This window comes from Bufo gargarizans, chromosome 6 (genome assembly GCF_014858855.1).
Source record: "Bufo gargarizans isolate SCDJY-AF-19 chromosome 6, ASM1485885v1, whole genome shotgun sequence".
Classification (NCBI taxonomy): Eukaryota; Metazoa; Chordata; class Amphibia; order Anura; family Bufonidae; genus Bufo; species Bufo gargarizans.
Genome location: NC_058085.1, coordinates 273350180 through 273365549, shown reverse-complemented (window position 1 = coordinate 273365549; position 15370 = coordinate 273350180). Strand labels below are relative to the sequence as shown.

The 15370-nt window shown below is 42.1% G+C and overlaps 1 protein-coding gene across 1 annotated transcript in view; it reads left to right on the top strand.

The window, feature by feature from the left end:
- The window catches only part of LOC122941307, a 162240-nt gene that overhangs the window by 10967 nt on the left and 135903 nt on the right, over positions 1–15370 (top strand). The window contains exons 4-6 of the mRNA XM_044298430.1: positions 569–610; positions 1590–1628; positions 9466–9519. Of these exons, the coding sequence (XP_044154365.1) occupies positions 569–610; positions 1590–1628; positions 9466–9519 (135 nt within the window). The remainder of the gene's footprint in view (positions 1–568; positions 611–1589; positions 1629–9465; positions 9520–15370) is intronic.

Below are 15370 nucleotides of genomic sequence, written 5' to 3'. Positions count from 1 at the left end.
GAGCCCCACACAAAGTGATGCCCTCTAAATGCTCTTCACACAGTATGTTGTCCCCTCCTTAAGTGGCCCTACATAGATTGGGTGATACTCATATTCCATCCGATCTAAATACTCACCGACCCCGAGGTGAACAGAGCAGAACAGGTCTGCTCCACGTTGTGCTTGTGCTGAACCACCGATGGCAGACGGATGGTGAGGCAGGGAGCGGATGGCTCCACCATTGTATTGAACTGTATCTGTGTCCCAAGGGCTCAAATACTGTTGAAAGCGGGACATGCAAGGTTCCAGACAGCTTACAACCACAGTCCGTATTTGAACTGTGGTCTGCCAGGTGCCTATTCCTGTTTTACATCATCCATTGGTACGTGTTATAGGCAGGCAATTTGTCATCCTCAGGAATCTTAAGATAGCGATACACATTAGATTATTGTGAGCCAAAATCACAAATTTACACATGACCAACCTACCATCTAATGTGGGTGATTTGATCTTTCCCCTAATGGCAGTTGTCAGAAGAAAAAAGGAAATCATTACTGATAAAATCAGTGTTTTTTATTATTTGTTTCAGCTTCTACAGTATCCTCCATTCCATCGGAAATGTGCATAGAGAGTGAGTATGGTATTCTTATAGTAATTGTTAAATTATGTTATTGCAGTAATAAATTAAAGAGCTCATTTTTATTTAACACTTTACATGGTTTTGTATGAGTTGAAAGAAATAGCTGCTTTCTTCCCAACAAGTACCACTCTTGTTCATGGGGCCTGCAGAAATCTATGTGCTTGCTTCCTCATTCAAATGAATGGAACAGATTTTCAGTCACAGAATTTTCTGCCACAAAATATGCCGTGTGTGAAGGCACCCTTGCAGTTTATCACAAGAGGAGACTAAAATAACTTCCTCCTCAAGGAGAAAGAGTTAGCTAGCTACACATGAAATGAAGAATCAAATACAGCTACAGCAAGTATTACTCATCTAAACAGAGACTAACATGCTATCTGTAGAGGTCATTTTCAGGTTGTGTACTTACAGCAGCATCTGCACTCATTCGAGCAGACAATCTCTCTGCAATGTAAAAGGGAAAGACAAAGAAGGCTAGAGTGTTGAGAGGTAGAAGGCTTGTAGACAGAGTGACCAAGACCGGACTGCAGCTCTACTGTATATGTAACATGATGGCAGATAAAAAATGTCCTGTTAGAAAGTTAGGAAAAAGGAGAGATCCACAGTGCAAACATCTGAGCTTTTAAAGACTATGCAAAAGCATCTAAGAGCACTGTCAAATGTTCTTTTTAATTCTGGGATGTGAAGTAGACCACGGACAGGAGTAGCACTGTTTCTGTCCATCTCATTCAACCCTGTAAACACCTGCAGAACACCTAGAGGTAGTCAGCAAATGCCTGAAAATTATCCTACAAATTCTGTTTTGCTATGTGATTTTCTTATAAAAAGCTTTTAGTACATGTTGAACAATTCAGCTTTGTTCATATTTGCTGACTGGTAAAAAACACAGCTCCTGCATTTTCACTAAATGGTGTAAGAAGGGGAAAGTACAGCTGTGCAGCATATTTTATGCATTCTTTTTTTACTGCAGGAAATTCCAGATCATCTCTCCTTGACATTTTCAAAATAGGTAATTGACTTACTGATTTTTAATTTAGAACATATAGAAATCTATGTATTATCTATTTATCTATCTAAACGAAAATGATGAGGCAGCGCTCCAAACGTAGAGATAAGGTGTGAGACCCTTTATGTATCCCTTGTGAAACGTTTCAGCCCAACTCATTGGGGTCTTTGTCAAGCAAACAAATGATGTCAAATACAAGTATATATATTTCCATAGTGCTTGGTGACAACATGATTACATGATTAATTGCCAATAATCCCAATAGTGTCAAATTTTATACAAAACGTGATTCAAAATACATGACAGTAATATCAAAAGTGTTACAATATGATTGGTACATAATACATGTCGTCCAGTAAAAAATCGATAATGTACAAAGTAATAATAAAGTGCACAGTGCATAACTGACCAATTGACACCCGCTGTGGAGAAGTGAATTGTGTATATTAAAAAGGGAGCAGCAGCTGGTTTGAATAAACTTAATAACAAAACATCTACTACCTCATTGGTGGTTCCAGTGTGAGCCATAGCGTTCAGGGCATGCTACTGCGCATGCTCCGGCGTACGCACAGTCACAAACCATTGCCCGCTAAGACGTGGGTTGCGTGACCCAGGCGCGTTATCATGTGACTGATATCACGTTAGCACTTCCTAGGAAACGCGGCCATGTCTTCTGGGGGATGGAGGGGAAAGACTGTCACGGGTGCACACAGGCAGTAACAGTCACATGACCCAACGGCAAGTACATATAAACAAAAATTCTAAGAAATGCAAACTGATGTGGCGATACTGGGACATTAAAGAACAAATCAAAACCAGGCAGAATTAGCCAGAGAGTGAAGAGAGTATCTACATTGTGTACAAACACAAATGTTGGGGACATTATTAAAAAGTAAATATGTGGGCTCCAGCACAATGTAAATAATAAGACCGAGAGGGAGATGTTGAACATGATCAATGTCCAAACAACTCCCACTCACTATATATATATATATATATATATATATATATATATATGAGACAACGGAATTGGGTGTGCAACAGTGCCACTGACCATGGCTACATCTGCACCACCTGCTATGGTGCCAAGGAAGAAGGGCACAAATCCTTGTCCATCCCCAAGGGACCAAATTCTCATCCTAAACTCCCTATATGAAAAGTACATACACCAAAAAAAGGTGGTAACGCACATTAGGAACCCTTGAAGGCAAAATATAATATGGTTGAACCAGATAGCTGAAATACAGTATATAAGGTGTATTGCTCTCATAGTAGCTCCCAGAAAGCCAGACCAGAATAACAGAGAAAATATAATATAATGCCAAGGGTCACAAAATGGAACCATCAGGATGTAGAGATGACAAAGATGACAAAGATGACGTGATTCTAAAAAGAAAAAGAAAAGATTTGTAACTTAGTAGAAAATGATATAGATGACATCATTCATGATATCCTACAGGTTGTCATGATGTGGATATTAAACTACTCTGGACTGTAGCAGATCCCTGTATCTCACTCACAGAGGCTCCACTTGAACTCAGCGTTTAAGCCCTTAGGTTTAAGGGTCTGTAAATGATGAATCCTTTGGAGCTCCCTCTGCTTGAGAATTAGTTCTCTATCACCCCCTCTTCGTAACGGTGGAACATGATCAATGATTCTAAATTTCCAATCTTTTTCTTTGTGTCTGGATTCAACAAAATGTTTAGGAATTGGTAAGTATTTCCTTTTTTGTCGAATGGTGTATCTATGTTGATTTAATCTTGTCTTCGAGATACACCACAAATGTACTGTCACAAGTAAGAAAATGACGTATATCAAAATGTGTACCCAGGGTGGGGTGAATTTATCTATCACCCTTCAACATATATGTGCAGTTCACACAATTCAAACAGTGATATCTTCCCATCCTTTTAGACCCGATGTATGTCTGTAACTTCTTTTTCACAATGACATCGGCTTTGACAAGTTTGTCACGCAAAATTCGGAGGGCGTCGGTATGACATGAGTGGGGTAACAGTGAGTTCATTAATATGTTTGAGATTACTAGTTAAAATAGGCCACTGTTTTCTAACGATGTTGCTGATGTAGTTGCTTTGCTCTGAGTAGGTAGACACAAAGGGAATGCGTGCTAAAGGAGACTGTTTCTCAGTGACAGCAATATTTTGTGGTTTGAGTGTATTTGTGAGATGTTTAGCAATAACAGTTGAGGGATAACCTCTATTTTTAAATTTGCTAACCATTTGCTGATACCTTACGGGATGTTGTTTAGGGTCCTGGACTATGCATTTAATTCTCCACCTGCTTAACTTAGTTCTGCGTCATAATTATTTTTAATTTGTAAACCATTTTAATTTACAACTACGTGGGACCGTGATGGGGCCCAACGTGGCGTCTACGTACGCAAATATTTTAATGGCAGTTCTAGAGGAGGAGTACGTCTATGTGCCCCATCACTTCAACCATGTGTTGGGGTGGTGGCGATACATCCACAATATCTTCCTAATTTGGACTGGAAATGTAGCTGCATTACAGGAATCAGATTGACCCAGACATCACCTTTACTTTGACTTACTCTATGGAACAGGTATAATTTCTTGATACCACAGTATATGTGAGGGGTGATAAGTTGTGCACTGACCTTTACACCAAGCCCACAGATTGTAAGAAGTTCTTGAGGTATGAGAGCTGTCACCCTCGGTCCACCTTTGACTCATTACCTCATAGTAATTTTTTTAGAATCAAACGCATAGTACAGGACTCTAAACAACGTCTCGTAAGGTATCAGCAAATGGTTAGCAAATTTAAAAATAGAGGTTATCCCTCAACTCTTATTGCTAAACATCTCACAAATACACTCAAACCACAAAATATTGCTGTCACTGGGAAAAAGTCTCCTTTAGCACGCATTCCCTTTGTGTCTACCTACTCAGAGCAAAGCAACCACATCAACAACATCATTAGAAAATAGTGGCCTAATTTAACTAGTAATCTCAAACATATTAATGAACTCACTGTTCCTCCACTCATGTCATACCGACGCCCTCCGAATTTGCGCGATAAACTTCACAAAGCCGATGTCATTGTGAAAAAGAAGGTACAGACATACAGTACATCGGGTTTTAAAAGGATGGGATGTTATCACTGTTTGAATTGTGTGAACTGCACATATATGTTGAAAGGTAATAGATAAATTCACCCCACCCTGGGTACACATTTTGATACACCACAAATGTACTGTCACAAGTAAGTATATCTCCCATGTGGCCTACTCTACAGGGAGTGCAGAATTATTAGGCAAATTAGTATTTTGACCACATCATCCTCTTTATGCATGTTGTCTTACTCCAAGCTGCATAGGCTCGAAAGCCTACTACCAATTAAGCATATTAGGTGATATGCATCTCTGTAATGAGAAGGGGTGTGGTCTAATGACATCAACACCCTATATCAGGTGTGCATAATTATTAGGCAACTTCCTTTCCTTTGGCAAAATGAGTCAAAAGAAGGACTTGACAGGCTCAGAAAAGTCAAAAATAGTGAGATATCTTGCAGAGGGATGCAGCACTCTTAAAATTGCAAAGCTTCTGAAGCGTGATCATCGAACAATCAAGCGTTTCATTCAAAATAGTCAACAGGGTCGCAAGAAGCGTGTGGAAAAACCAAGGCGCAAAATAACTGCCCATGAACTGAGAAAAGTCAAGCGTGCAGCTGCCAAGATGCCACTTGCCACCAGTTTGGCCATATTTCAGAGCTGCAACATCACTGGAGTGCCCAAAAGCACAAGGTGTGCAATACTCAGAGACATGGCCAAGGTAAGAAAGGCTGAAAGACGACCACCACTGAACAAGACACACAAGCTGAAACGTCAAGACTGGGCCAAGGATTATCTCAAGACTGATTTTTCTAAGGTTTTATGGACTGATGAAATGAGAGTGAGTCTTGATGGGCCAGATGGATGGGCCCGTGGCTGGATTGGTAAAGGGCAGAGAGCTCCAGTCCGACTCAGACGCCAGCAAGGTGGAGGTGGAGTACTGGTTTGGGCTGGTATCATCAAAGATGAGCTTGTGGGGCCTTTTCGGGTTGAGGATGGAGTCAAGCTCAACTCCCAGTCCTACTGCCAGTTTCTGGAAGACACCTTCTTCAAGCAGTGGTACAGGAAGAAGTCTGCATCCTTCAAGAAAAACATGATTTTCATGCAGGACACTGCTCCATCACACACGTCCAAGTACTCCACAGCGTGGCTGGCAAGAAAGGGTATAAAAGAAGAAAATCTAATGACATGGCCTCCTTGTTCACCTGATCTGAACCCCATTGAGAACCTGTGGTCCATCATCAAATGTGAGATTTACAAGGAGGGAAAACAGTACACCTCTCTGAACAGTGTCTGGGAGGCCGTGGTTGCTGCTGCACGCAATGTTGATGGTGAACAGATCAAAACACTGACAGAATCCATGGATGGCAGGCTTTTGAGTGCCCTTGCAAAGAAAGGTGGCTATATTGGTCACTGATTTGTTTTTGTTTTGTTTTTGAATGTCAGAAATGTATATTTGTGAATGTTGAGATGTTATATTGGTTTCACTGGTAAAAAGAAATAATTGAAATGGGTATATATTTGTTTTTTGTTAAGTTGCCTAATAATTATGCACAGTAATAGTCACCTGCACACACAGATATCCCCCTAAAATAGCTAAAACTAAAAACAAACTAAAAACTACTTCCAAAAATATTCAGCTTTGATATTAATGAGTTTTTTTGGGTTCATTGAGAACATGGTTGTTGTTCAATAATAAAATTTATCCTCAAAAATACAACTTGCCTAATAATTCTGCACTCCCTGTATGTTGGAGAGACCATTTGGGACTTGAAGACAAGATTAAATCAACATAAATGCACCATTCGACAAAAAAGGAAAGACTTACCAGTTCCTAAACATTTTGTTGAGTCCGGACACAAAGAAAAAGATTTGAAATTTAGAATCATTGATCATGTTCCACCGTTACGAAGAGGGGTGATAGAGAACTAATTCTCAAGCAGAGGGAGCTCCAAAGGATTCATTATTTACAGACCCTTAAACCTAAGGGCTTAAACGCTGAGTTCAAGTGGAGGGTCTGTGAGTGAGATACAGGGATCTGCTACAGTCCAGTGTAGTTTAATATTCACATCATGACAACCTGTAGGATATCATGACTGATGTCATCTATATCATTTTCTACTAAGTTACTAATCTACCCTTTTTCTTTTTCAAATCACATCATCTTTGTCATCTAGTCATCTCTACATCCCGATGGTTCCATTTTGTGACCCTTGGCATTAGATTATATTTTCTCTGTTATTCTGGTCTGGCTTTCTGGGAGCTACTATGAGAACAATACACCTTATATATTTCAGCTATCTAGTTCTACCATATTATATTTTGCCTTCCAGGGTTCCTAATGTGCGTAACCACCTTTTATTGGTGTATGTACTTTTCATATAGGGAGTTTGGGATGAGAATTTGGTCCCTTGGGGATGGACAAGGAATTGTGCCCTTCTTCCTTGGCACCATAGCAGGTGGTGCAGATGTAGCCATGGTCAGTGGCACTTTTGCACACCCAAACCAGTTGTCTCCTTTATATACACTCAACTAAAGAATTATTAGGAACACCTGTTCTATTTCTCATTAATGTGATTATCTAGTCAACCAATCACATGGCAGTTGCTTCAATGCATGAAGGGTTGTGGTCCTGGTCAAGACAATCTCCTGAACTCCAAACTGAATGTCAGAAAGGGAAAGAAAGGTGGGCTACAACAGCAGAAGACCCTGCCGGGTACCACTCATCTCCACTACAAATAGGAAAAAGAGGCTACAATTTGCACGAGCTCACCAAAATTGGAGTTTGTTGAAGACTGGAAAAATGTTGCCTGGTCTGATGAGTCTCAATTTCTGTTGAGACATTCAAATGGTAGAGTCCGAATTTGGCATAAACAGAATGAGAATATGTATCCATCATGCCTTGTTACCACTGTGCAGGCTGGTGGTGGTGGTGTAATGGTGTGGTGGAGGTTTTCTGGGCACACTTTAGGCCCCTTAGTGCCAATTGGCCATCGTTTAAATGCCACGGGCTACCTGAGCATTGTTTCTGACCATGTCCATCCCTTCATGACCACCATGTACCCATCCTCTGATGGCTACTTCCAGCAGGATAATGCACCATGTCACAAAGCTCGAATAGTTTCAAATTGGTTTCTTGAACATGACCATGAGTTCACTGTACTAAAATGGCCCCCACAGTCACCAGATCTCAACCCGATAGAGCATCTTTGGGATGTGGTGGAACGGGAGCTTCGTGCCCTGGATGTGCATCCCTCAAATCTCCATCAACTGCAAGATGCTATCCTATCAATATGGGCCAACATTTCTAAAGAATGCTATCAGCACCTTGTTGAATCAATGCCACGTAGAATTAAGGCAGTTCTAAAGGCAAAAGGGGGTCCAACACCGTATTAGTATGGTGTTCCTAATAATTCTTTAGGTGAGTGTATATATATAGTGAGTGGGAGTTGTTTGGACATTGATCATGTTCAACATCTCCCTCTCAGTCTTATTATTTACATTGTGCTGGAACTCACATACTTACTTTTTCATAATGTCCCCAACATTTGTGTTTTGTACACAATGTAGATACTATCTTCACTCTCTGGCAGATTCTGCTTGGTTTTGATTTGTTCTTTAATGTCCCAGTATCGCCACATCAGTTTGCATTTCTTAGAATCCTCCCCCAGATGCAGACGCTTTTCCTAGGAAGCGCTCACGTGATATCAGTCACATGATGACGCGCCTGGGTCACGTGACCCGTGTCTCGGCGGGCGATGGTTTGTGACTGGCTCAAACTGGAACCACCAACGAGGTAGTAGATGTTTTGTTATTAAGTTTATTTAACCCAGCTGTTGCTCCCCTTTTAATATACACAATTCACTTCTCCACAGCTGCTGGTCAATTATTTACTGCTTTATTATTACTTTGTACATTATCGAGTTTTTGCTGGACGACATGCATTATGTACCAATCATGTTGTAGCACTTTTGATATTACTGTCATTTATTTTGAATCACGTTTTGTATAAAATTTTACACAATTTGGATTATTGGCAATTAATCATGTAATTATGTTGTCACCAAGCACTATGGATATATATACTTGTATTTGACATAATCTGTTTGCTTGACAAAGGGCCCAATTAATGGGATGAAATGTTGCACAAGGGATATTAAAGGGTCTCACACCTTATCTCTGCTTTTGGAGTGCTGCCTCATCATTTTCATTTGGATTTACCTGTGGACTTCACCACCTGTTGTACAAGATGGATTGCACCCACACTTACAAGTTTGCTGTTCTGATGTTGCTCTTTGTTTCATCTATCTATCTATCTATCTATCTATCTATCTATCTATCTATCTATCTCCTATCTATCTGTCTATCTATACATCTCTTATCTATCTATCTATCTATCTATCTAAACATATACATAGAGAGAAAGGGTGCCTGTACCTTTTGCGTTCAGGCTTTGGGATCTAAATGCTGAACTGCACTTGTACAGCAGCAATGTGGCAAGTACAGGTGCGGCCAGCAATTAGCGATAATCCGCTTGAAGATCTCGCAGCTGAACTACACTGTGTATGGGCACCGTAAGGCCTGGTTCTCTCTTCTGTAATTTGGTCAGTGATTTCCATCAGTGATTGTGAACCAAAACCAGGAGTGAATGCTACACAGAGATGAAGTAAGGGAAAGATCTCCACTGACGTGTGAACTAAGCCTAAGAGAGAAATTTTCGTAATTTATGTGTTTTTAATTTTTTATAAGGCCGCCTCTTTCATTGTAAAGACAGAATGAATAGTCATCCTTTGCATGAAGAAGGTATGTTTTATACAGTATCTATCTATCTATCTATCTATCTATCTATCATCTATCTGCAATGGACGGGGGAGGGGGCAACGGCCATGGGTCCCTTAAAGCAAACGTTTGTCATGACGCCAGTTGCAGTGAAGCAACAAGGGCACAGGGCCCCTATTAGGGATATGGTGGTACCCAGGTGTAGGAATGCCAGAGTGGTGTAGGGTGGCCTAAATGCCCCTCAATGTTAGTGCACGTGTCACAGTGCTCCTAACTGGATACGCTGGAACCCAGGTGTTATTGTCCGAAGCAGAGCAAAGGGGATTTTGTTGTAGGGGATGAAGCATAATTTGAGTCCAGACCTTGTGATAAAGTTGATAACAGCTTTACTTTCAATAAACGTTTCTCCAAAGTTTCAGGCTTTGTCTTGGTTCCCAGAAGGCTTTGGCATTAACTGTGGCAGGCAAACTCCTCTTTGCTGCATCAGTCATTCTCTGACACTGCTGTGCTGACAGGGTTGCTATAGAACTCAGCTTCCTCTTTATGCTGTACTTCACTTTGTAATCTGGTCTGTCTCTAACTTTGTCCAGGGAGCACTTTACTTCTGGTCTGGACATATCCCCTTCTAAACAGCCCCTCTGAGATGAACATACAGTCAGGTCCATAAATATTGGGACATCAACACAATTCTAAAATTTTTGGCTCAATACAACACCACAATGGATTTGAAATGAAACGAACAAGATGTGCTTTAACTGCAGAACGTCAGCTTTAATTTGAGGGTATTTACATCCAAATCAGGTGAACGATGTAGGAATTAAAACAGTTTGCATATATGCCTCCCACTTGTTAAGGGACCAAAAGTAATGGGACAATTGGCTTCTCAGCTGTTCCATGGCCAGGTGTTATTCCCTCATTATCCCAATTACAATGAGCAGATAAAAAGGTCCAGAGTTCATTTCAAGTGTGCTATTTGCATTTGGAATCTGTTGCTGTCAACTCTCAAGATGAGATCCAAAGAGCTGTCACTATCAGTTAAGCAAGCCATTATTAGGCTGAAAAAAACCAACAAACCCATCAGAGAGATAGCAAAAACATTAGGCGTGGCCAAAACAACTGTTTGAAACATTCTTAAAAAGAAGGAACGTATTGGTGAGCTCAGCAACACCAAAAGACCCGGAAGACCATGGAAAACAACTGTGGTGGGTGACCGAAGAATTCTTTCCCTGGTGAAGAAAACACCCTTCACAACAGTTGGCCAGATCAAGAACACTCTCCAGGAGGTAGGTGTATGTGTGTCAAAGTCAACAATAAAGAGAAGACTTCGGGGCGTGGCCTGGACGTCTTCAGGAATGGCCGCGTGAAGGCTGCGCTCCGCCGCCATTAGCTGCTAAAGGAGATTCTCCGGCCGTTCCAGCGCAGCACATGGGGAAAAAATTACCGGGCAAGCCCTCCAGCTCATCCCGATCGTCCACCTGGGTGAATACGACGCTCGATTCATACCTGAGCCGTCCTCTCCACACGGTCCCGTCTGGCCGCGGCCTGCTTCCACCTCAGGCCTCCGACGCGTGTAGGAGTGAGGAGACGCGCGCACAGCCGCCATCAGGTACAAGCTGCACTTCAGCCAAACGGCTTCCTACCTCCTCCCTGTCCCCATTAGCAAAGGCTTTCCTACCCAGCAGCGCTGAGAGGATACAGCTGAATCCCACAGAAGCGAAAGAGGGGTTCTATTCAGCGGGAGACACTACCGCCATTATGCCGCCAAAATCGGCAGTTAAGCAGGCTAAGCAAGTGGCCACTCCGTCCCAGAAGCGGCGGGACTGGGCCGAATCCTCTGATGATATCCCTAGCCAAATGTCTCAAAAGAGGGGAGAGGGGGGAGAAGCTGCCAACTGGGAGCAAGGGAATGAATATGTGGACGAGGGAGAAGAAGACTTTCTGCAACCTACCCAGGGCTCTGCAATATTGCAGCAAACTTTACAGCATTTGCCTACCAAGGAAGATTTTAAGATGCTGGTCTCAGAAGTCAGAAATGCCTGCAAATCTGAAATCTCATCTTTGAGGCAGGATTTAAAGCATTTAGCAGATTGCATGGACACTATTGAAATAGACCATGATGACACCCGTAGAAGTGTTGCACATTTACAGTCTGTTATTGCTTCTCAATCCCAAGTCATCAGGGACAATGCACGTCATCTAGAAGACCTGGATAACAGGGGACGCAGAAATAACATTCATGTGCAGGGTTTGCCTGAAGCCTCTGCTGAAGAATATCTGCAGGAAATATTATCTGAGCTTTTTAATGCTATATTAGGCACTCAACCACCCCAGCTTATCAAATTGGATAGGGCTCACAGAGCATTGCGACCTAAGTCCTCTTCCTCGCAGCCCAGAGACGTCATTTGCTGTGTGCATGATTTTCAGACAAAGGAAAACATTATGTCCAAAGCCAGGGAATTACGCTCCATTGACTTTCATGGCGCTTCTGTTCACTTGTACCAGGATCTATCTTGGTGGACACTTCAGAAAAGAAGAGTTTTACAACCCTTATTGCAACTGCTAAAGGAGAAGAAGACGCCCTATAGATGGGGGTTCCCGTTTGCACTAATAGTTCCGAAAAATGGCAGATCCTCCATCTTACGTCAGCATGCAGACCTCCCTGATTTTGGTGCTGCTTTGGGCATTGAGACTCCATCCATTACGGATTGGGAACTACCGGATCCACAGCCTGCCCTGGGTCCAATTTGGCAACCTACCAGACAAAAGAGGAGAAGATCGTCCCCTGCTGGAGGGACCCCCTCACGTGAGCCACAAGATGATCCCCCATGATTGCTGTATGGACATCATTTGCTCAATTTATATCTCCTAATGTTTTTACTCGCCGGGAGGCGACGGCCTTATGGTTCTTTGTTTAAGTTCCTATGATTGCAGAATTGGTTTATTGTTCAATTCTTTGGTTCTTTCAAGTTTTAATCGGCTTTGTAACCTGGCCCATCCTGTGCCAGTCCAGTCATGCTTCCACTAAGCAGACCGGTAGTTTCGCCCTCTCCCCCCAGCTTTTGTTAGCTGAGGTGGAGGGATGGCAGTTTGCTGATATTATTATTATTGGTTGCTACTTACCGATCTGTCTCTGGGTGACAGCACCCAATGTTCTGATACGTATGGTGTATCTTTAATGTTTGTATGGTCTTGTGTCTCCCCCCCTTCCCTCTTGTGTCTTTTTTTTAATGTTTTTTATATTCAGGTCTCTGGATCCCAGTCCACAAACGACTGAACGCATTAAAGTGTCTTCATCTCTGGCGTTGTCCTTGAGGAGGATCTATGGTAGCCACATAGCAAGTACATTTATCCCATGTTTTGAAAATGGTTAAGTATGTATCACTTAATGTAAAAAGGTCTTAACTCTAATGTGAAGAGACGCTTGGCACTTACTGAGTGCAAGTCTCAAAAAGCTGACATAGTTTTTCTCCAGGAGACCCACTTTGATCACCAGGGCTCTTTCAAGTTTGCGCAATATTTATTCCCTCGTATATAATCTGCTACCTCTGGGAGGAAGACGGCAGGTGTTGCCATTCTCATGTCTGCTGGTTGCCCTTTACAGGTGGAAGACACTATTATTGACCCTGCTGGCAGGTATATTATACTAAAAGCCACACTCAATGGTAGCCCGCATGTATTGTGCAATCTCTACGCTCCGAATACTGCTCAAATCCCTTTTCTTAATAAGGTGTTTTTGAAATTATCTAAGTTGCTCCCAGCTGCATTACTAATAGGGGGAGACTTTAATCTCTCCTTTTCCGAACGTCTAGATAGATTAACACTTCAGAATAGACCACCCACTAGAGACCAATGTCGGAACTCACGTCTTTTTAGGCGTCTTATTAGAAAATTCGAATTATATGACCTGTGGAGAATTAACTATCTCACTGCAAAAGTATTTTCTTTCTTCTCACACCCACATAATACGCATTCCCGTATAGACTACTTTTTTGGTAATGTCCCAATTCTAAGGATGCTTGCAGATGCTGACATAGGGCCTATATCTTGGTCTGACCATGCACCAGTTACAATTGACATTAAAACTTCAGGTTACCACTCTAGACTTTGCCATTGGCGGCTTAATGAGTCCTTTTTACATCAGCTGCCTCTTAGACAGGGGTTGCGGGAGGGCCTTTCAGAATACTTTACCTTAAACCAGTCCTCTGGTCCCCCTATATCTGTGATATGGAAAGCCCACAAGGCAGTCTTTAGGGGCACATGTATAGCCATGGGGTCTCGATTAAAAAAAGATCGTACTATGCAACAACGTGTTATCACCTCGCAGCTGAAGGACTTAGAGAGAATGCTAGAATCCTGATGCTCGCGACCCTTGCTTAGAGGCATTATCATTCTGCGTGCCAGATTGAGGGAACTAATGTTTTATAAATCTTAGAAAAAATTACTTTACTCGCGACAAAGATTTTATATGTGGGGGAACAAACCACACACCCTCTTGGCTCGACAGCTTCGGGAGTCTAGCACTATAAGCACTCCGACTGCTATGAGGCGAAATTATGGTGCAATAGTATATGATCCGGAGGTCATCTCCAACTTATTTCAGGACTATTACAAGATGCTTTACTCTATCCCACAACAACTTCCATCTGATCCAGGGCGAAGTCGGCTCCTCCTAGATTCCTTTCTTTCTGAATGCAACCTCCCTCAACTGACTGGAGAAGCTCTTGCCTCATTGAATGCTCCTATTACTGTAGAGGAATTGCAGGAGGTACTGAAACAACTGCCCAATAATAAAGCCCCTGGGCCAGATGGTCTACCATACATTTACTATGCAACATTTTCCGACATTCTTCTGCCGCGCATGACACTCGTGTTCAACTCCTTTTTACAAGAGTCCCCAGTACCCACTTCAATGTCACATTCCTATATAACATTAATACCTAAACCGGGTAAAGATCCCCTAGAATGTGGAAATTATAGGCCCATTGCACTTCTTAATTCGGATTTGAAATTTTTCACGAAAACTTTGGCTAACCGACTTTCAGACTGGTTGCCCCAACTGACACATAAGGACCAAGTGGGCTTAGTTCGAGACCGACAGGGCGGAGATAATACAAGGCGCACCTTTGATCTAATTGACATCATGAATAGACGCGGAGACTCAGCTTTGTTGCTAAGTCTGGACACGGAGAAAGCGTTTGATCGCTTAGGTTGGCCTTTTATGTTCTCTGCCATGGAGGCTTTTGGTTTGAGAGGCCCCTTCCTTACAGCCCTCCGTGTTTTATATGCCCAACCTTCAGCGACGGTGAAAATGAAACATGCTCATTCCCTGCCTTTCCCTATAAAAAATGGTACGCGCCAAGGATGTCCACTATCCCCTTTGCTTTTCGTTCTATGCATAGAACCCCTGGCGGCGGCCATACGTTCTCACCCTGATATCCATGGGATTACAGTGAATACAGTTGAATTCAAATTTCACTATTCGCTGATGATATTCTACTAACATTGACTGACTTGCATATTTCGCTCCCCAACCTTTTTAAACTATTAGAGACTTATGGTGGGATATCTGGTTTTAAAATGAATGCCACAAAAACGGAAGCTCTCCCCCTGATCACCTTAAAGTCTAACTTTCACTTTCAATGGACAGAAACATCCCTGAGATATTTGGGGGTAAATTTAACCCCTACTTATTCTTCGCTGTACGCTCAAAATTTTCCATCTATGTTCCGAAAACTTAAAGCCTTGCTGATTGAATGGATGCCTTTTCCCATTTCCTTACTGGGCCGTATAGCATCAGTCAAGATGAATATTTTGCCTAAATTGCTGTATTTGTTTGAAACTCTCCCAATTCCTGTTCCTGAGAAGGAGCTGCGTG